Consider the following 22343-nt stretch of genomic DNA (forward strand, 5'->3'; position numbering starts at 1 on the left):
CCAGTGGAAGAGGAGTTCCCACAGGCTCCTTCCACACTTGCCTCTACTTCCTGTTTCAGACCCATTCCTTGACGTGGAGCTAGATTTCAGGGTCATACGGGAGTGAAAACACAAGCTGGCTGTCCATGGATCTGCCTTACTACCACGGCCCTCTGACCAAGCAGGAATGTGAAGCCTTGCTGTTCAAGGAGGAGGTGGACGGTAACTTTCTGATAAGAGACAGTGAGTCCTTACCAGGAGTACTGTGCCTCTGTGTCTCGTGAGTATCCTCATCTTCTATGCTTTGGAATCCTGCTGTTGGATGCAGTTATGGTGGCCACATATGCAGGGCATTATATTTCACTCTGCCTTGCAGAATCGCTAGCCACTGCCAGGAGAGGACAACAGGATGAGTTTGCCAAGCTCGCCCTCCCTCCCTCTTCCCCTGGTGCAGATAACACAGAATCAGGCTCTGAAGCAGCTACAGTGGGGCTGGTGGGGAGTAAAAGGGCTCTAGGACAAACAAGGGACTGGTAGAGAGAAGGTAGAAATATCAGAAATGTTTTCTCCTAAGTTCTTTTACTTGATACGGAGAAGGCTAGGGGCCCTCTATCACATTTCAGTCTGAAAGGCTGTGTACTCTGCTGCATCCACTCACGGTACTTATATACAAATCGTAGAGGATGTGTTTGTGAAGTTGGTGAGGGGCTTCTCTGTACATCACTTTCTTTTCATCTTTCTTGTGATCTGTCGAGACAAGCAAAAGCAGTCACCATACAGGTGAAGAACTAGAGACCAGGATTTCTCAAGTGACTTATTTGTGCTAAAACCAGCTGGTATTTCTGAATTAAGCATGAAATTTCGGTCCAGATAATCAGAGCTGCTTTGCTAAAGGAAATTGCTTATGCCCAGTTTGGAAAGCCATCTGGAGCAACTACCACAAGAAACCCTGTGATTTTGTAATATCCTCTTTGTGAAGTAGTGAAGCCTGACTTCCTTACTGTACCTGTTGCAGATATTAAGATCCAAGTGTCTTGTTAGAGGAAACAGTATTCAGTGACACTAGCTGAGGCATGAGGAAGAGACTTCCTTCAGTTCACACGACAGATATAGGGACAACAGGGACCCCAGTGGAGGAATGCACCAGTGAACAAGTAGGAATTTATAGCAAGGATAAGAATGGGGTGCTGTCAGTGGATGGAAAAGGATTAAGGAGAAAGTTCAGGGGTAAGAGGAATTGTAGACAAAATAACTTACTAGGATTCTGGCTGAGGATAGACCACAATGATCACCTATTCCCAGAGGATAGTGGAGGATGGAGAATCTTCGATACTGAGGGTGATCACATGGTAAGGGAACAGGGTTCTTTGATAAAACTGCATTTTGAAAGCAAGCACACAGATGGCCTTAGGAGAAGTTTCTGAAATTTGACTGATGTCTGTTTTCACTGTGTGGATGAGCTGTTGTGTTTCTCAGAATTTTGGAGAAAGCTAAGAAGACAAAAATGAATGTCATTACCAACCGATTCACAGGGAAATGTAGTTTATTTAATGGTGCTGGGGATATAGGTATGAGGAATATGGCCTTAAGGATATCTTAGTTTTCTAGCTAAAAGTTATATTCAATATATATGGCCATTGGTAGTTTTTGCCATGATTGGGATATAGTTTCTTCCCCAAAGGTTCATGTGTTGGAGGCTTGGCCAGTGTGGTGATATTAAGAGGTAGTGGGACCTTTAAGAGGTGGGTCTGCTGGGAGGCTTTAGGTCACTGGGGCTTCTGGGTGCTCAGATGTGTGTGCCCTTATGTGTGTGGCTGTATGTGGGTACTAGGAAATCAAACCTGGCTCAAGAGCCTTGTGAATAAGCAAGTGCCTTAAACCTTTGAGCTACTTCCCCAGCCCGGTGTATCTTTTTAAAACATTGCCATGTATTAGAAGAAAAAAAAATGAACAAATATGCTCATAATTGAATATAATAAATAAAACTGAAAATTCACAAAAGACTGACATATATGACTATTGTGAAGAACTAATGTTGAGAAAAACCTTTAAACTCTGTCAACAAAGTGACAAAAAAAAAGCAACAAAACTGTATTAATGTGTCAAGAGTTTTGTGCTGGTGTTTTAGTTCTATGACAGAGTGTTTGCCCACCAAGTGAGAGCCTCCATATTTGATAACACAGAGGCCCAGTACTGCAAAATATAAACAAATAAATAAACAAAATCCAATTAAAGTGGGCAATATACAAAAGCAAAGGATTGAAAGAAAAAGAACTTGCACTCAAATAAAGATAATATAAGTATAGAAAGGGAGAGCCGGGCGTGGTGGCACACGCCTTTAATCCCAGCACTTGGGAGGCGGAGGTAGAAGGATCACCATCAGTTTGAGGCCACCCTGAGACTACAGAGTGAATTCCATGTCAGCCTGGATTAGATTGAGACTCTACCTCGAAAAACCAAAAAATAAAAATAAAAAGAAGAGTAAAGGGTCTAGAGGATGGGTTAGTAGTTAAGGCGCTTGTCTGCAAAGCCTAAGGACCCAGGTGTAACTCTCCAGAATTCAAGTAAGCCAGATGCGCATGGTGGCACATGCAGGTGGAGGCAAACCAATTCCCTCTTTCCCTCTCTCTCCAATAAATAAATAAATAAAAATAAAATATTAAAAAAATAGTGAGATGCTGCTCTGCTTATTCAGAGGGCAGAAAACAAAGCCACGAAGGCCCCTGGAGTAGGTTAAGAGGCTGAGAGACAAACACTCGTGCACACACGGGTATGGCCTACTTTCCCAGCAGTGTGGCCACAGCCCAAAGTGTATGCATGGCAACTTGGAAGTCTAATTGTCCCTCTGAAAGCATCTGTACCACTGAGGAAATGCTATCCAGACATTAATAAGATGAATCAAATCTGTATATGGTACTTCAAAAGGCCTCCAAGATCTATTGTTGAAAAAGGCATAGTGTAAAATATCATGCCATTATGCAAAAAAAGTTATGTCTAAATCTTTATAAATTTATATACAATTCCTAAAAAAGATATAAGATTAACAGTAACATCTGGGGAGTTAGTAGGAGTGGGGATAAGAATTGTTAGTTTCCATCTTTTCATCTGATAACACCTTTGTGCTGTTTGCATGTTTTATATATGTATGCATTTCTTTTGTTACTGAAAAATGTTTATTAAAATGTGAGTCTGTTTGATTTATAAAACAAATGAGTTTATTTAGCTAAAAGTTGTGAAAATCCAAGTGCTTGATGCTCTCATTGGCTTCTGGTTTGGGCCTCGAGGTGCACAGCATCCTGTGGGTGGGTGTGTAAAGAGAAAGAGGTCAGACAGAAGACAGGAGGTAAGAAGGTCCACAGAGAAAGGCAAACTCACTTTATAACAATCTGTTCTTGTAGTAACCAATGCAATCCCAGGAGGCCTAACTCACTCCTGCCAGGAAGGCATTTGACCCCTCTGAGGTTGCTCCTCCACCAACAACCTAATCATCTGGGTCGCACCTCTTAAAGGTTCCATCACCTCTCAACACTGTAATGTTGGGGAACAGGCCTCTAGTATCTGAAGCTTTGGTATGTAAACCATACCCAACCATAACACACCATATGCAGGCAAATCTAAACATACCACAGGTATTAGCCTGTTTGTCCACATCTAGACAGAGCTACCATATAAGCATTTTCCATTGTGCAAATTATGTTATAGGCTTTGAAAAGCCCTTCACAGTGGGTAACATTACCCCTATTTAAAAAAATTTTTTGTTTTATGTTATTTATTTATTTGAAAGTGACAGATAGAGAAAGAGGCAGAGAGAGAGAGATAGAGAGAGAGGGAGAGAGAGGGAGAATGGGCACGCCAGGGCCTCCAGCCACTGCAAACGAACTCCAGATGCATGTGCCCCCTTGTGCATCTGGCTAACATGGGTCCTGGGGAATTGAGCCTTGAACTGGGGTCCTTAGGCTTCATAGGCAAGTGCTTAACTGCTAAGCCATCTCTCCAGCCCACATTACCCCTATTTTAAGAGAAAAGAAATAGTAGTTCTCCATTTCTATTTTTTTTTACTATTTTATTTACTTATTTCAGAGAGAGAAATAGGAAGGTAGAGTGATATATATATATATATATATATATATATATATATATATAGAGAGAGAGAGAGAGAGAGAGAGAGAGAGAGAAGAAGGAGGAGGAGGAGAATGGGCTCAACAGGGTCTCCAGCCACTGCATAGGAACTCCAGACACATGCACCCACTTGTGCAACTGCCTTAAAACTGGGGAATCAAACCAGGGTCTTTTGGCTTTCCAGGTATTTTATTTGTATTTTGCTTTTTGAAACAAGATTTCATAGGGTCCAGGTTGACCTTGAATTCACTATATATCCTAGGCTGGCCGTAAACTCATAAGATTCTTCTTGCCTCAGTCTCCTGAGTGCTGGGATTACAAGTGTGCACCACCATTGTGCCCATCAAACTATAATTCCCAATCCAATATCTTTCCAAAGGCCATGCTGGTAATGATTAGGTGCTGTGACCTAACCAATTTCCCCATCACTGAAAGATGTTCAGGGTGGTCACCTTGGAGCCATGATGCAAAGCACCTCAACTGGACGTGGGCCTTGCCTGGGGCCCTGATGTGCAGAGCCGTGTCATTCTGCCTGCTGACAACAACGAGCCCCTTCTTTGCTGTGCTCAAAATGACAAAATACCAATGTCTGTGCTTTCACAGAGGCAAGTGCAGAGATTACGAAAAGTTAAAAATGAGGGCTGGAGGCAGGATGTGGTGGCTCATGCCTGTAATCCTAGTGTTGCAGTCCGGTTCGCGTTGCTGGTGGAAATCACCCAACCAAGAGCAGCTTCTGGGAAAAAGAGATTTATTTTGGCTTATAGGCTCGAGAGGAAGCTCCACGATGGCAGGGGAAAACGATGGCATGAGCAGAGGGTGGACATCACCCCCTGGCCAACATAAGGTGGACTACAGCAACAGGAGGGTGTGCCAAACACTGGCATGGGGAAACTGGCTATAAAACCCTTAAGCCCACCCCCAACAATACACTCCCTCCAGGAGGCATTAATTCCCACATCTCCATCAGCTGGGAACCTAGCATTCAGAACACTTAAGTTTATGGGGGACAACTGAATCAAATCACCACACCTAGCACTTGGAAATCCTAGACAGAGGATTGCCACAAATCCAAGGCTGTCCTAGGCTATAGAATGAGATCCTGTCTAAATTTTTTTTTTTTTTTTTTGGCTTTTCGAGGTGGGGTCTCCCTCTACCCCAGGCTGACCTGGAATTCACTATGGAATCTCAGGGTAGCCTTGAACTCACAGCGATCCTCCTACTTCTGCCTCCCAAGTGCTGGGATTAAAGGCGTGTGCCACCACACCTGGCTCCTGTCTAATTTTTTTTTAAGTTCATTTAGACTTGCCTGGTGGTGTGCCTCTCTGATTCTGGTACTTGTGAAGTACAGACAGAAAGATCAGGAGGCCAAGCCTAGTTTGGGTTTAAATGTGAAGTCAGCCTGGGCTGCATGAGACCTATCTCAACAAGAAAGAGAATGAGGAAAGAAGGAAGAAGGAGAAAGACCAGGAAAAGAGAAGAGGAGGAGGAAAACCTAGCAGGAGGAGAAGTAAAAGAAGAATAAGAGACAGAAATAACAACCACAAAGAGAGGCAGTATGGATAGTTGGTTCACAAGCTCACAGGGCTGACCAGAGAGCTGCAGTAAATATAGAAAGAAAGCAGTACCTGATTCCACATCATGATAGTTTCTAGAAAACTCCCACGTGTGAAACAGATATGAGAGACAGGAAGGATTCACCATGAGTGTGAAGGGAATGTCACTTGTGACTTCAGATTCTGAGAACTTAAGGAAGTGCTGAGAAAGAAAAGAAAAAAAAAAACAAACCCCAAACTATTTTTTAGTCATATGTAAACCTAACCCAAGCTCCTTTCAGAAAAAAAAAAATCAAAGGGTTGGGGTGTAGCTGAGCACAGAGCACCTGCCTCACAGGCACAGGTGATAGGCTCACTGCAGCACCACAGTCCTAGTAATATTGCTGGTAATGATGAATGCAAACACTGGACATGGTGGTTTGTGCTTATAATCCCAATACTTGGGAGGCTGAGGCAAGAGGATTATGGGGAGTTTCAGGCTAGCCTGGCCTATATAGTGAGTTCCAGGGCAGCCTGGGCTGGGCGACAGTGTGAGATCCTGTCTCAAAAGGCCAAAAAAAAAAAAAAAAAAAATCAATTACAGAGAAAGGAAGAAAGGAAAAGGAGGGGAAGAAGGAAGGAAGGAAGAAAAAGAATGAGAAAGCACAAATTTTTCTCACCCCTGGGAACTCACCATTTTTATATTCAGCACACATTTTCATAGCCTCACCCCCTGCACATGGAAGCAAGTATGTGTGTGATAAATGGCTAATGATACGTGATAGTTTGGGGCCCATCTGCTCAAAATATTGAGATAACTTTTGTATCAAACAAAGCCGATGCATAACATCCTTTCATAACTGCTTAGCATTTTACTGTTTGTCATGTATCATAATTTCGCTCACACTAATTATTTTGAAATTCATGTGTCCATAGTTCTTTTTTTTTTAAGTACTGAGTAGTACTCCTATCTCGGGCTACGTCACAATGTGTTTACTCATAGCTATTACAACTAAACTTGCCTCGAATCTTCGTGAGTCTTTGTGTGAGCACGTGCTTTCTCCTGGGTGAAGAGTTAGTAGTGGAATGGCTCAGTCATTTGCTTTGTGCAAGTTTACAGCTTTGAGAAACTCTAAGCTTTTCCAAAATGATTATCCAATTTCAGTGTTCCACATGAAGGTTCCGATTGTTTATGGTACATGCATGTGTATGTGCATGTATGTGCATGTGTGTGGAAGACAACCTTTGAGTATCATTCATCTCAAGGGTCTGCCATTGGCCTGAAGCTTGCCACAGAGGCTAAACTAGCTGGTCAACGAGCCTCAGAAATCCACCTGTCTCTGCCTACCCATGCTGGGATTATAATGTGCTACCACATGTGGCTTATTTGACAAGGGTTATGGGTATAAACCTCAGATCCTCATACTGGAAGGCCAAAACTTTATTGACTGAACCATCTCCTGCCCTATTTTACTTATGTTTTTTAAAAAATATTTTATTTATTTATTTGAAAGAAATGGGAGCGAGAGAAAGACAGAGGTGGCAGGTGGGAGAAATGATGCCCCAGGGCCTCTAGCCACTGTAAATGAACTCCAGATGCATGTGCCATCCTGTGTGTCTGGCTTACTGGGGAATCAAACTTGGGTCCTTAGGCTTTGTAGTCAAGCACCTTAACCACTAGGCCATCTCTCTAGTCCCACTTGCACCTTTTTTCAAGACATTATCTTTAGCATTTATTAGGCACTAAGATGATTAGGCACTTTAGTGTCCTTTTCTTGTTTTTCTTGAACTCAAATCTGCTTCCCAAGTGCTGGCATTAAAGGCGTGCACCACCACTCCCCATCTTCAAATCTTGAGTTGATGCCAGACATAGTGAATTTCACCTTTTAGGGGTGCCAAATCTTTGGTGCGCCTATGGAACTCCTGAACTCATGGCAAGGGGTAGTTACGGTACTTGGAAACTGTCTTACCTTTCTGAGGTCTTCAAGCATCACTAGGGAGGTCAAGCGTAGCATAGATACCAGGCTGTCTTCTATATCTCTTCTATATAGCATTAGTACCTGATTACACTACTGGTGATCAAGGATTACAAGACGAAAGCAGTGTAGTTTTGGCTATATTAATTTTAAGAGTTTTAAAATACACACATACAGCTAGACATAGAGCATTTTTACTTGGGCAGCTCTAGGGGCCAGAGCTATGATGATTTCATCCAAGAAAAGAAGATGCACATTTGCCGGGCGTGGTGGCGCACGCCTTTAATCCCAACACTTGGGAGGCAGAGGTAGGAGGATCGCTGTGAGTTCAAGGCCACCCTGAGACTCCATAGTGAATTCCAGGTCAGCCTGGGCTAGAGTGAGACCCTACCTCGAAAAACCAAAAAAAAAAGAAGATGCACATTTGAAACCATAATGATAGTTTTAGTAACTTTGGAATATGGTGGTAATCATTCATTCATTCCCATGACACGTATGGGCTCTGCTGGTCAAGCATGTGAGTTAGGTGAGGATGTGAGACTCAACACACCACGTGTTGCATTGCTTCGATGGACTCCACACATTTCTTCCAGGAGTGGATCCTGTTTTGGCTTGCTGCCCTGGCAGCGATTTGTTACAAGAGCTTCTGTTTAGCTCTGTCTTCTTTTTTAAATTATTTAATGTATTTGAGAGAGAGAGAAGGCAAGAAGGAAGGAAGGAAGGAAGGATAAAGAGAGAGAGAGAGATGATGGGAACACCAGGACCTCTAGCCACTGCAAATGAACTCCAGGTGTATATGCCACCTTGTGCATCTGGCTCACGTGGGCCCTAGGGAATCGAACCTGGATCCCTTGGCTTTTCAGGCAAGCCATCTCCTCAGATCTGGTCCTGCCTTCTTTGATATCAAGTCTTCATCCCAAGTCACTTGGCCAGTGAAGATCCTGTTACTCTAAGTACATTGTGTTTTCTGGAATTGGGAAAAACCACAAGTTAGATGGCCCTGTTGTTTCATCGGCTTCACTTAAGATAGACTGAGACCAAAATGCATGTATGCATCTATCTCCCAACTTCCACTAACTCTGCCTCTGGATTGGTGGACCACAAGAAAACTGGGAGACTCAATAGGTTAATGAGCAGTTCACACCAGTGTCGAGTTACTCTCTCGTGAACAGAATGTTTCTCTTCTGAGCAAATAGTGCCACTGGTAAATGCTGCTCTGCCCTGTGGGAAAGGTTTAGAGAAGAGTGGTCCCTGAGTGGTCCTTGGAGGAATGGAGAAACCAAGCACACCTCTCAGCAAAGGGGTCTAGGTCTATGAACTGCTGAAGTCCAAGAATTGGAAACGAGCTATGAACCCCTGCTGTGTGGCTCAAGTCAGAGTTTTGCCAAGCAGACCTGGAAGTCTTCTGTGTACGTTTCTATAGGACAACACTGCAGGAACACATCGACCTGTTTTATGTTTCTTTCCTTGGAATCTAATGGTAACAAATATTAGCACCAAGCTCTGAGGAGCACAGCACCCTTATACCATTGCATTCCTGTAGCTTATAATGGAAACTGTGTCCTTCCCTTATCTCTATCGAGTGACAACACCTGACACCTACTACGCACATGTCACATCATTTCCACTGACATTAAGGCCCCCAATTACACTGTCATTGTCAATGCAGACCTTCAGAGGACAGCTATGGTTTTTAAAGATCCTGGTGGCTGACTTCCTGTGTACCTTTGTTGTCGCTGTTGTTATTGTTTAAAGGGTCTCATGGTGTCCAGGCTGGATTAGAACTTGTTGAGTAGCTGTGGATGACCTTGAACTTCTGACTCTCCTGCTTCCACCTCCTGAGTTATTAGATTGCAGGCATGCACCTCCATGACTGCTTTATACCATGCTGGAATTGAACCCACAGCTTTGTGCATGATAGGCAAGCACTCCAGTAACTGAACCCCAGCTCACAGTGAACTTCATGATGCGCAGTGACAGTGATGTCTCAGACATGCACAGGAAGTGGAGAGTAACTATGCTGACCTATTACATTTTCATCTCCCTGAGTTTTCAGATCCCTTTCTCCATAGCAAGTTTTAGCACTTCAATTTCATTCTCTTTAATACAGGCCACTATTGAATGTAAGCTTCAATAAATTGGGCATTCCTGCAGAACATTTTATATAAATTCAATACTTTGAATTCCATGTTCTGGAGTAATGTAACTTTATTGACAAATTCATTTAAACCGTTACTTCATCCTTCCTGATTGGACGCCTTTAGTCTAGCTTCAGAATGCGATTTATATACATTTTTCTCATTGGCTGAGCCCAGCCAGAAGCCGGAAGGCAGGGGAACCCCGCTGGAGTCCGTAAACATCAGAGCACAGAGGACGGTAGGGGTTAGAAAGCTGATGTGGGACGCAGAAGCTCCAGCACTGGGACTTACTGGGGTAGTGAACATACCCAGTCTGAAGTTGCTCACAGACATCCAGGAGGAGGTGCTGCAAGTAGACTGGTCGATAAATGAGTCTGGAGATCAGAGACAGGAGGGAGCTAGGAATGCAAATCAAACTATGCAATGTCATAAGAATTAACATTTTTAGCCGGGCGTGGTGGTGCACGCCTTTAATCCCAGCACTCAGGAGGCAGAGGTAGGAGGATTGCCATGAGTTCAAGGCCACCCTGAGATGACAGAGTTAATTCCAGGTCTGCCTGGACCAGAGTGAGACCCTACCTCGAAAAACCAAAAAAAAAAAAAAAAAAAAAAAAAAGAATTAACATTTTTACTAGCAGCATTTCTACTAAATACCATTGCATCTCCCTTGAATTGGCCAAGTGTTCTTTTTAACTCTTAGCAGGATTTCTTCGTTTTGGCTCAGCACATTCAGTCTAAGTCAACAACTATTTATGGAGAATGTGCTATGAGTTAGACGGTGTGCTGAATGGACAGAGAACACATCATGATTCTGGCTTTGGAACTGACAGCCTAGTGTGATTTACAAACAAGTAAATAGCGAACGTGTTGTGTGGTGAGTGGTAGTTGTAGACAGTCATGGGTGATGATAGTTAAGGTGTTGTGGGGTGAGTGGTAGTTGTATATAGTCATGGGTGATGACAGTTAAGGTGTTGTGTGGTGAGTGGTAGTTGTGGACAGTCATGGGTGATGACAGTTAAGGTGTTGTGTGGTGAGTGGTAGTTGTGGACAGTCATGGGTGATGACAGTTAGGTGTTGTGTGGTGAGTGGTAGGTTTGGGTGATTTCTTTCAGGGGTGGGCGGAAGCTCCCCTCCTTCGCTCCACCCTAAGACATTTCTCTGAAGCGGTCAGTGCCCCCAAGACATCAACTCAGCTGCTTCGTATCACTAGCTGTCTGGGCAAACCTTGGGTGGCAAAGATGGCCTGCGGGCTGGTTGTTGCGGCATGTGGCTGCGAGGGTGCTATGGTATCGTCATTGTCTTAATTATTCCAACTTTACAAGGAGATGTAGACTTGCTACGACGGGCATACTCACCCAGTCAACCCTTCTGCCCATTAGTCTTCTCTTCTTTCACCTGGAGAAATGACCTCCATCATCTCTTCCCCCATCTCAGAAACACAGAGAAAAGCGTCGAGGATACAAATTCTTACACTATATCCTTTTTAGGTCAGAATATTCAAAAAGTAAGAATCCCAAAAAGAATGAGAGAATTGCTAAAAAACAGAAACATAGGTTTGCCTTCCAAATACTGAACCCTTTAGAGGTTGAAAAAAAAAAAATAAACATTTAGTGCTGAGCCCCTCTATACATTTAATTGTCTTGTTTTTGTGTTTAGATAAAGAACAAAACAGCCAGTAACCACCTGGAATCAAAAAAGTTAGCCATCAAGATAACAAAAGGCGTAGGTAACAAAATCTGTAATTTGTTTTCATCACAAATTTATCAATCTCTGTCAAATTCAAAATGCTCACAAAGTATCTTCTCAAAGTTGCATAAGATATGATTGGATTATTTATTTGTTTGTTTGTTTATTTTTTGAGGAAGGGTCTTGCTCTAGCCCAGACTGACCTGGAATTCACTATGTAGTCTCAGGCTAGCCTCAAACTCATGGCAATCATCCTACCTCTGCTTCCTGAGTGCTGGGGTTAAAGGTGTACCCCACCACATCAGGCATAATGGGATTATTTAGAATAAATGAGTCAAAGAAAGTTTTGGGGGCTGGAGAGATGGCTTAGTGGCGAAGGCACTTGACTGCAAAGCAAATGGACCCTGATTCGATTCCCCAGTACCCACGTAAGTCCAGACGCACAAGGTTGCGCATACATCCTTGCAGTGGCTGGAGGCCTTGGTGTGCCCATTATTTCTCTCTCTCCCTTTCTCTCTTCTCTCCAAGAAAGAAAGAAAGAAAGGAAGGAAGGAAGAAAGGAAGGAAGGAAGGAAGGAAGGAAGGAAGGAAGGAAGGAAGGAAGGAAGGAAGGAAGGAAGGGAGAGAGAAAGGAAGGAGGGAAGAAAGAAAGAAAGAGAGTAAGAGGGCTGGAGAGATGGCTTAGCGGTTAAGCGCTTGCCTGTGAAGCCTAAGAACCCCGGTTTGAGGCTCGATTCCCCAGGACCCACGTTAGCCAGATGCATAAGGGGGCGCATGCGTCTGGAGTTTGTTTGCAGTGGCTGGAAGCTCTGGCGTGCTTATTCTCTCTCTCTCTCTCTCTCTCTCTCTCTTTCTCCCCCCCACTTCTCTCTCTGTCTGTTGTTCTCAAATTAAAAACAAAAAAAATTTAAAAAAAGAAAGAAAGAATTTTTTTTTCTTTTTTTTTTTTAACCATTTACCAGCTAAGGTAAACATACACAGCTTTTCCAATAGATGAAAATCTACACAAAAAGAAATCCCCAGAACATATTTTGGACACCTCCCTCTTCCTCTTCTCCTCTCAATTTTCCCTCCCTTCCTTCCCTTGTTCTGTCCTTACTTCATATTTATCTCAAAATTTGCACTTGAATAAAGTTGTTTTGTTTCCAGTTGTTCATGGTGAATAAGAGTTTATTTTTACATTTGTGGAGGTTTTGTTTATTTTGTATAGTTATTTACATCAACTGAAACATCTGTACATGCCTGGGTGTCTTTGGGCTATTGTACACTGTTAAATACCTTCCTGCCCTGTGACCAACTCCTCGCTAGCTTTATAAGAAAACCGAAGATCTGCTGAGATGGGACCACCCCTCCGCACCCTGCTAGATGCCTACATTCCAATCCTTCTCTTCCCCCAAATTGACTTGACTATTTTAAGCTTGGATATTTCCGTGCAGAAAAACGATATGATGCGACTCCCATTTTTTTTTTTTTTTTTTGGTTTTTTTGAGGTAGGGTCTCACTCTAGCCCAGGCTGACCTAGAATTCACTATGTAGTCTCAGGGTGGCCTTGAACTCACAGTGATCCTCCTACCTCTGCCTCCCAAGTGCTGGGATTAAAGGCGTGCGCCACCACGCCCGGCAACGACTCCCATTTTTTAAAGGGCCACCCAGGCAGCTGTGCAGGACATAACCGTGTCAGAGGAAGGGAAAGGCGCTGGACTGTGTCCTTGGAAAGATGGAAGGGGCTGGGAGGGACTGGCCTTGCAGAGCCACACACGGTGCGCTGCGGTGATGAGCAGGGACGCTGATGGGCGCGGGGTGGAAGGGGGCTGGGAATGCGCTCCTGATGAGGGTCTTCTCGGCCAAGTCACTGTCACCAGTGAGGATCGGAGAGCAGATTGACAGGCCCAAGGAGACAGAAGTACAGAAAGTACAGAATCAGTTCTGAGGACAGTAAACGATTCCCTGAGAGCATGCAGAGATTGTGTTTCCTAATTAATTTAAAACAAAACCCATCCACATGTGTGGGTGTTTTCTCCCCGCCATACTCAAATGCGGAAAGTTGGGTTCAATGGAGGTTCTGGTTTGCTAATTGAGTAAATCATGCAAAAGATGATAAAGGAATTGAAGTTGCAGATGTTCCTCAACTTGCAACACGTTCTAATGTAAGTTGAAAATACTGAAAAAGGGGCTGGAGAGGTGCCTGCCTGCAAAGCCTAAGGACCTGGGATTGGATTCCCCAGGACCCATGTAAGCCAGATGCACAAGGTGGTGCACGTGTATGAAGTTTGTTTGCAGAGGCTGAAGGCCCTGGCATACCCATTCTCTCTCTCTCTCAAATGAATAGGTAAGTAAAATTATTGAAAAAACTGTATGCATAATACAGCTAATGTACCAAACACATTTTTTTTAAATTATTTATTTATTTATTTATTTATTTGAGGGCGACAGACTCAGAGAGAAAGACAGATAGAGGGAGAGAGAGAGAATGGGCGCGCCAGGGCTTCCAGCCTCTGCAAACGAACTCCAGACGCGTGCGCCCCCTTGTGCATCTGGCTAACGTGGGATCTGGGGAACCGAGCCTCGAACCGGGGTCCTTAGGCTTCACAGGCCAGCGCTTAACCGCTAAGCCATCTCTCCAGCCCCCTACCAAACACATTTTTAAAGTGTATGTGTGTTCGTGTGTGTGTGTGTGTGTGTGTGTGTGTGTGTGTGTGTGTGTGTGTAGATGCATATGCATATTTGTGAGTATGGATGCCAGGGCTTCCAGCCACTGCAAACGAACTCCAGATGCATGTGCCCCTTTGTGCATCTGGCTAACGTGGGTCCTAGGGAACTGAGCCTTGAACCAGGACCCACATTAGAGGTAAAAGAATCACTGTGAGTTGAAGGCCAGCCCGAGACTACCTAATAAATTCCAGGTCAGCCTGGGCTAGAGCGGGACCCTACATCAAACAAAACAAAACAACCTATACTAAGGGCACTAATCCCATTCATGAGGACAGAACCCTGTACATGTGATCATTTCCTACAGGCCCTGGTTCTGAATACCACCACAATGTAGACTACGTTTCAACATGAATTTTGAAGGGGCATAAATAATCAAGCCACAGCACCAAGAAGATATTGATCTCATTCTTTGTAATCTCTTACAGTATTTTGGTTTATTTATTTGCAGAGAGAGAGAGAGAATGCAAGAATGGGCATGCCAGGGCCTCTTGCTACTGCAGAGGAATTCTATATGCATCTGGCTTTATGTGGGTACTAGGAAACAGAACCTGGGCCATGAGACTTTGTAAGCAAACGACTTAGCCTCTTAGCCTTCTTATAGTATGATTGATATACATTCCAAAATGAGTTTATATGGTATCACAAACATAGATCATTCATTTGTTTTAGCTGTTTATGGTCCCCCAGAGGATTTTCTTAAGCTGCTCATGTAATAATTTTAAAAATGAATCCATTTAATAACAAACCATATATATATATATATATATATATATATATATATATATATATATATATATATATATGCAATGTATATGACCTTTGCTTGGATTCCAGATTGCACAGTAGGTCTTTGAAGAAGCAATGCTGAGACCTCCTCTCAGACTATGTATATGCCTTGTCTCAGGTGGGAGGCAAGGACTCCTGAATGAGCTCGCCATATGAATCAGAGACACCTGCTGGCTTGCTTATTCTAGCTTCAGGGAACCATAAGGACTGGGATTTGACACCAAACTCTCCAGACAATGGATGATGACATCTCTTGTAGGCTGGTGCCCACATTTTTGAGCTGGAAGTAGCTTCCTGACGTGCTTCGCGTGTCACAACTTGCGTCGTCTGACTCCTGGCAGGGAGGTACTGCACCAGCAGACGGTCACTGTCTCGGGTGCTCATTTCCTATACTCTAATACTGTTGTGAAGCCAGGCCATGTTCAGTATTGGGAGTAAGCCTTTTCTGCAAAGCTATTAGGAAGTTAATAATGTATCTTACTATTATGATGTCATGGAATTCAAGAAATATGGAATTTATGTTATTTCTTATTTTGAAAAGTGATGAAATATGGGACTTATGCTAGTTCTTGTTTGGAAAACTGATAGAGTGGGTCTGTTATCTAAATTGTGACTCAATTTAGCTAATGGCTCCTGTTCCAACAAGGGACAAAAGCATGGTTATCTACTTCCTTGGACAGAACTCCTAACAGTCTCTGTTTTAGTGATACTGTCTCTAATTTAGTCAATGAAAAGCCAATTAATACCCCGCACAGGCATAGCTCAGTGGTGCTGTGCATGCTGTCTCAGCCGGGAGCGACGCAAAAGAGCTGGAGTGAGGCTATGAATTCCCTTCTCTCATTCTCTGTTCCTGGAGTCCACACTTACTTCCACCAAGCCCCAAAGTCTCCTCAACTCAAAGCCCCATTTCTTTCAAACTCTCACCAAAGACAGAGTCTGAGAATGATCTTTAGGGAAATCTATGATTCAAAAAAGTATCACATACAAAATGTAGTGGCAGTTGCTCTGTATGTTTGCACGTAAGAATGGTATGATTCAGAGTCATCTTTTCACAGGTTTAAACACCTTGTGTACGTGTACCGAATCTTCAGCGTGCAACACGGATACGAGATACAGGTGAGACTGCACACAACTGCGCTAAGCTAGGAGAGGAGAGCTTTAGGTGGTCTGCTGACCCCGAGGTGTGACCTGGTGGCATTCTACAACAGGAGGAAGCTTCACACCATCACACCCCAGTAGATGCACTGCTAGCTTTGTCTTCCTCTGAGAGTAACAGGAAGGTACTGGAGTCGTATTCCACTTTTAAATAACCCTGGTCACGTAAATGATCAAGCCTGCTCCTCAAACACACTGACCTGGACTCCGTTTAAAATTATAAAACTAAACAATGGTGCAAGATGCAAGTGGGGAGGGAAGGTGGGGAGAGGTCTGGACATTCAGGAGGTCAAACATGTTCATAGTGGTATAAAAAATATAAAGGGAAGGAGCTGGAGGGATGGCTTAGTGGCTAAGGCCTTTGCCTGCAAAGCCAAAAGACCAAGGTTCAATTCCCCAGGACCCACATTAGCCAGAGGCACAAGGGGGTGCATGCATCTGGAGTTCAATTGCAGTGGCTGGAGGCCCTGGAAAGCCATTCTCTCACTCTCTCTCCTTCTTTCTCTGTCAAATAAATAAATAAATATAAAATATTAAAAAATATATACAGGGAAGTACCAGACAACTGGGCATCTTAGTTCTTCTGGTTTAATAAGAACTCAATAGGAAAACCTTTTTGCTTCTTTTGAGTTTCATTATCTGCTTTAAGAAATAAAATATTACAATTTGATAGAATTCTTAGTTACTAGCAGAGAATCCTGAAATGGCCTTTCTGAAAAACATCTTCAACATGTGCATGCTCACTGAGAGGATTCAAATGAGGCCAGAATACGCAATGATCCAACAACTTAAATGTCTAATTTCCCTTTGCTATAAAGAACGTTCTTGAGGCAATAGGCACATTTTGAATAAATTCAAAATTCAAGTAAGATTAGCAAATAGAACTGCATGAAAGTTAATTTCTTCTTTTTAATCTTTGTAATGTGTTGTATAATGCCTTTACTTTTTGGACACTACTAAAAGTATGTAGGGTTGTTTAAAGGAATCTCATGTCTGCAATTTAACTTTCCAAAATATTTAAAAGAATATATATATACTCATGTATTTTAGTAAAAGAGAAAACTAAAGCAAGCATAATAAAATGTTATTTAGGATGTGAAAGGAGACCAGATGGTAATGTTATTTTCGCTATTTTTTCTGAAATTGCTTCAGAATAAAATGTCTTCTAATACTTTGTTTCTTCAAACATTTTGTTTGTTTGTTTGTCTACATTGGAAAATTCTGGACATTTCCTCAAAATCTGTTTTGTCTCTTGTCACCGAGGGGCAGCTTTGCACTCAGAACCCAGCGGCAGATGACGCCTTGTGTTGAGGTGACTGCACTGAAGCGTTATCCTTGCAGGCAGTGTCAATGTCAGCTAGCACAGAGACTGACCAAGTTCCACGTCAGAAAGCCTTCTCCCTTCCTCCCTTCTCTGTCTTCCAGTGTGGGGGCTGCATGAGAACCACAGTGATGATCCAGAAAACCAAACACAAAAGGGCCAAGCAAGCAAATTATTTTTGTTTGTAACTTAATGCTATGTGGCTCTATCAGAAAAATAGTATTTGGTTTCTAGCTGGTAACAGAAAACAGTTCTTGGCAGTTTCTGAGTCATGTTGACATTCCATTCTACAGTTTAGATTGAAACTTCTTTCTCTGTTGGGTTCTGGTATTCATCCTATAGGTAAATTGGGTATTTTATACTTCCTATTAAAAGTCTACCTATTAGCCTAAAGTATCAGGGCCTGGCTGCATGGCAGGGGCAGAAACAAGAATGAGAAGGGTGCCCTTCGTAGCAGATCTACAATTAAAACTGCCCCAGACAAACTTACCAAGGTCAAGGCTTATTAGATATTGTGGACTAAATGGCAGATCCCTTGGTTGGAGACCCTGTTTGCTCAGAGCAGCTCAAGCAGAGGTTGGCTTTGAACATGAAGAGCTGCTGGGAAATGCAGGAGGGGATGGCTCTAGGCTTGAGTCGCTAGCCTCTTATTTCTGGTTTTTTAGCTCCTAAGCAGGCCTGAAAACCATTCCTGTAAGAAATGTCACATGTCACCCACAACTGCACAATGCCAAGTGACCCTGTCTTGTATTTTTGTAGAGTGATCTGTCTTGTACTTTTGCAGACTAAGGAAGGTCATCCCAAACAGATCTTCCCAAACCTCAGGGAGTTAATCTCCAACTACAAAAAGCCAGATCAAGGACTGGTGGTTCACCTTTCCAACCCAATAGAGAGAACCAGCTGTCCAAGCTCCAGAATGCAATCAGAGCTGAACGACATTTATGGTAAGAGCTTTCATGTGGGTGGGCACAAAGCAACCCTAATCCCATGTCCACCCATGGCCTATTCTGTAGAATCAATGGAAATCAATGACCTTTTCTATGACATTACCTCAAAAAAGCTTTATCCTGGGCTGGGGAGATGGCTCTGGTTAAAGGCACTTGGTTGCAAAGCCGCCGTGTGGAACTCAATTCCCCAACACGCCCATAAAGCCAGAGGCGAAGTGGAGCATGCGTCTGTGATCCCAATGTGCCCCTGGCAGTAGAGGCAGAGCCAGGGGAATCCAGAGGCCAGCAGGCTAACAGTGGCACTAAGGAGGTGGAAGGAGACCGACACCCTGAGGTGTCCTCTGACCCCCACACGTGCCCAAACAGACACACACATAAACAGAGACGCAGAGCTTGACACTGCTGCGAGCAATTTCCATTTTGCTGAGAAACAGTGTTTTGTAGCCCCTGTACGTAGCCAGTAGTTACAGCTGTCTGTCCTTTCACAGCCAGGAGAGCAAGTGGAGCTCCTGGACAGAAGCTGGCTGCAGTCATTATGACCATGTGCGGTCCACTCACGTTTGGGGGTAAACAGACGCTCGGACAGACTTTCACTGAGAAAGATCGATCACATCAACTCCTTCCCCAAAGGCCTGCATCTTGCTCAATAATTGCTAAGCATTCACTTATAAAGTGATAGGACACACATTATTTCACATATATCCCTCAAGGCATAAAACCACGGAGAAGGGCAGAATTTATGCTGAGCACCCCAAAATCATATCACGAGCAGACCCCTCAGCTTTGAAATCTGCCCTCGGGAAAGAACCCAGTCTACCTCTGTTACCAAGTATCTTGAATTGAACATAGACTTCCAAAGACATGCCTGCTTCCATCCAATGTCTCATAACAGAATAAACGGTCACATTCTCCATGAAAGGGACTGCAGTTGTCAGTGGAAGGCGACGGTGATGTGAGCAGACATGCTGACTCGGGAGACATACAAGAGAACACCAGTTCTCAGGGTAACTGCAGATGTGTCACCCTCGAGGCTCCTCGCTTCCCCCAACAAGACGAAGTATGGGGTTCTAAAGATTAAAATAAACCCCACCCCACCGTGACTTCTCTGTCCCCTCATCTTCTACAAGGCACTGATTAAAATAAAGCTCCCCTCACCCCCACCCCAAGTACCCATTATTACACAGTCACTTTCTGCAAGTTCAGCTTCAGATGTAGCCCCAGGGCTATTTTTCACCAAAACACACAGAATTAAAAAGCACTTTGAAAATATCCTTGGGGCTGGAGAGATGGCTTAGTGGTTAAGGCACTTTCCAGCAAAGCCAAAGGACCCAGGTTCAATTTCCCAGTACCCACATGAAGCCAGATGCACAAGGTGACACATGCATCTGGAGTTCAAAAAAGAAAAGAAAACAAATTAACCTTAAAAGTTAGCAAAGCCAGGTACCCTTGGGCACATCTAGATGAATTGCTGGCATAGAGTATTAAATCATGATACAATACTCACAGATGCCAGGAAGAGAAAGAGGCTCAGACCTTACACAAGAGCTGGGCCAGAATCTCCCCACACCTGTTCCCCATGCCTGGTTAAAACTGGCAGCGTGAGCTGCTCCCAGGTCACAAGATGGGGACTAATCTTCCCATTGGCTACAGCTGCTTCCTCCTCCTTCCTTTGGCCTCCTGAGAAAGAGCTCCAGATAGGGCTCCTGGGAGGAAGGCACAGATTTTCTGGTGAATGCAGACAGAGGGCGCCACCAACCCACTCCTATTTTGCAAGTAAGGTTCCCAGTGGCACTGAAGCTTTAGAAGGTGTCTTGGTGATTTGGCATCAAGATTGCTCCTTACCTGATCTTTTTTTTCCCTTGAGTGGGGCTGGCAGATATGGCCTCTGGGAGTAGGGAGTCATGGGAATCCTCTGATTATTCTACAGAGAACAGTAACCAGGAGTATGTGGACGTCTTGCCTTGAAGATAAGAAGAGTGAAGAAAGCAATCAGAGATGGGGCTGAGTGTTTCCTGTCACCGCCTTGGCAGGTCTAAATCTGGAACGCCAAATTCTAGTGGACAATGCACACCCTCCTGTCTGGGTGACAGGGTCTTCCACCCGGTGTCCTCAGAGAAGTCACTCCCCACATCTCTGCCTCCAGGCATACACCCAGAGAAGTCTGGAACCACTCCTTACCTCTCACTTGCTTCCTTGGAAAGGCAGCCAGAACCTGTCCCCTGACTTGTAAAAGGCACTACCACAGCACCATGATTGGCACCCTCTTTCTGGCAGGGCACCCTGATGGCAGCGTCATACAGAGGAAAGAGCACTTGGCAGTGAGTCCAGAGCTCCAGTCTCATGGCTCTGTGACTTTGAACACATCTCTCCTGTCCTGTGAGGCCCAGTTCCTTCCTCTGTAAAGCACATGGTTAGGCAGGTGATACTTACCGCTAGGTCCTTGGGGGCCCAGGCTGGTTGTCTAGGGAGGAGCAAGGGAACCCAGGCATGGCAGAGGTAAGGTCTGAGTGCAGGGATCAGGTCCACCTCCCAAAGCAGCTGGCATCTTCTCTGCCTGTGTTGGTCTTGGTCCTGGTGAGCCCTGTGAGCTACCCATGGTCCCCTCTTCCTTCAGCCTGGCCTCGTCATGTTTCCTCTTTGTAATTTTGATTTTATGACAAACGTTGTCCTAGACACGCTTTTTTCCTGATTTTCCCCAGTTTCATTTAGGTACCAGTCACTTTGCAGTGACACAGTCCCCTGTCATTCTCCTTCTCCCTTTAGACCGCTTCCCTCCTGCTGTCCCCTTTCTACCCTCATACCTTAAAGATACATCTTTATACATGTAAATCCAAACATAGATTTTACACAGGAGAGAAAACATGTGATATTTGCTTTTCTGAGTCTGGCTTATTTTGCTTAACATAATGATTTCCAGCTCTGCCCCATTTGCTGCAAATGCCATAAGTGAATTGTTCTCTGCACATAAATAAACTTCCACTGTGTTTATGTACCAACATATGAGTTCTACATCTTCCTGTTGACAACTTCCCCACATATAGACAACATAACATGAGCATAATGGGCCCCCCCCAGCACCTCCTGAACCCTTCCTCCATTGGATCACTTCTTTCCAACTGCTCTCTCTTCTGTCTTGATGTCATTATTTTTATCCCTTCTATTATGCATATCTTGTGTAAGTAATGTCGGCCGTCGTGAGGTCATGAATATCAAGGCCCCCTTGCATCTGGACGACAGCATTGTAAGCTCTCCTCCCCTTCCTTTGGCTCTTACATTCTTTGCACCACTTCTGCAATGGTCCCTGAGCCTTGATAGGTATGCCTCAGTTAGTGCTGAACGCTCCACTGACACGTCTCAGCACTGGTGACTTTTGGGTCACTCTAGTGGTCACTACCATCTGAAGATTCTCTAACTAGAAGTGCGTAGATATGTGAGCTTCAAAAGACATTTTCCCATGGGTAATTTCTATTCCTGCCTGGGTTCTACGCCATCAATGTATGGTTAGAGCTCCTTTTCATCCTCCACAGTATGTAGAGATGTTTGCTAGACAGAGCCATGCCCTGCACATAGGAAATATTGAATGGAATCTCATTTATGAATGGTTTGTTGAGTTGGTTTAAAACCTTATTGAATTTTTCTGCTGATTCAAAATGTAACTAAAATCTGGGTATATTGCTCATAGGTTGAACACTTGCTTAGTCTGTTAAAGACCTTGGGTTCAATCCCATGCATTATTTAACTAATAATTAATGTGAACTAAGACTTGGTTAGAAGCAAGGTGTGTGGCACACATCTGTAATCCTGGCTGCTCTATCTTCTTGACCTTGGGCTTGGCTGCATAGCAAGATTCTATCTCAGAAATAAGCAAGCAAACAAATAAATATGGCTGGCTGGAAAGATGGCTCAGCAGTTTAGGATCTTAACTTATAGTCTAACTGGGCCTGGAACTCACTATGTATCCAAGGCTAGCCTTGAACCTGTGGCAATCCTTC

General features: G+C 43.8%; 1 protein-coding gene across 1 annotated transcript; it reads left to right on the forward strand.

Moving 5' to 3' along the window:
* The first annotated feature begins 125 nt into the window (after positions 1-125).
* On the forward strand, positions 126-20887 carry Sh2d1b (SH2 domain containing 1B). The gene is made up of 4 exons (XM_004663286.2): positions 126-259; positions 15984-16044; positions 18189-18348; positions 20279-20887. The coding sequence occupies exons 1-4, from the start codon at positions 126-128 to the stop codon at positions 20314-20316; spliced, it is 393 nt and encodes a 130-aa protein (XP_004663343.2). The 3' UTR covers positions 20317-20887.
* Positions 20888-22343: the final 1456 nt, after the last annotated feature.

The sequence above is a fragment of the Jaculus jaculus genome, chromosome 1 (assembly GCF_020740685.1).
Source record: "Jaculus jaculus isolate mJacJac1 chromosome 1, mJacJac1.mat.Y.cur, whole genome shotgun sequence".
Lineage (NCBI taxonomy): Eukaryota > Metazoa > Chordata > Mammalia > Rodentia > Dipodidae > Jaculus > Jaculus jaculus.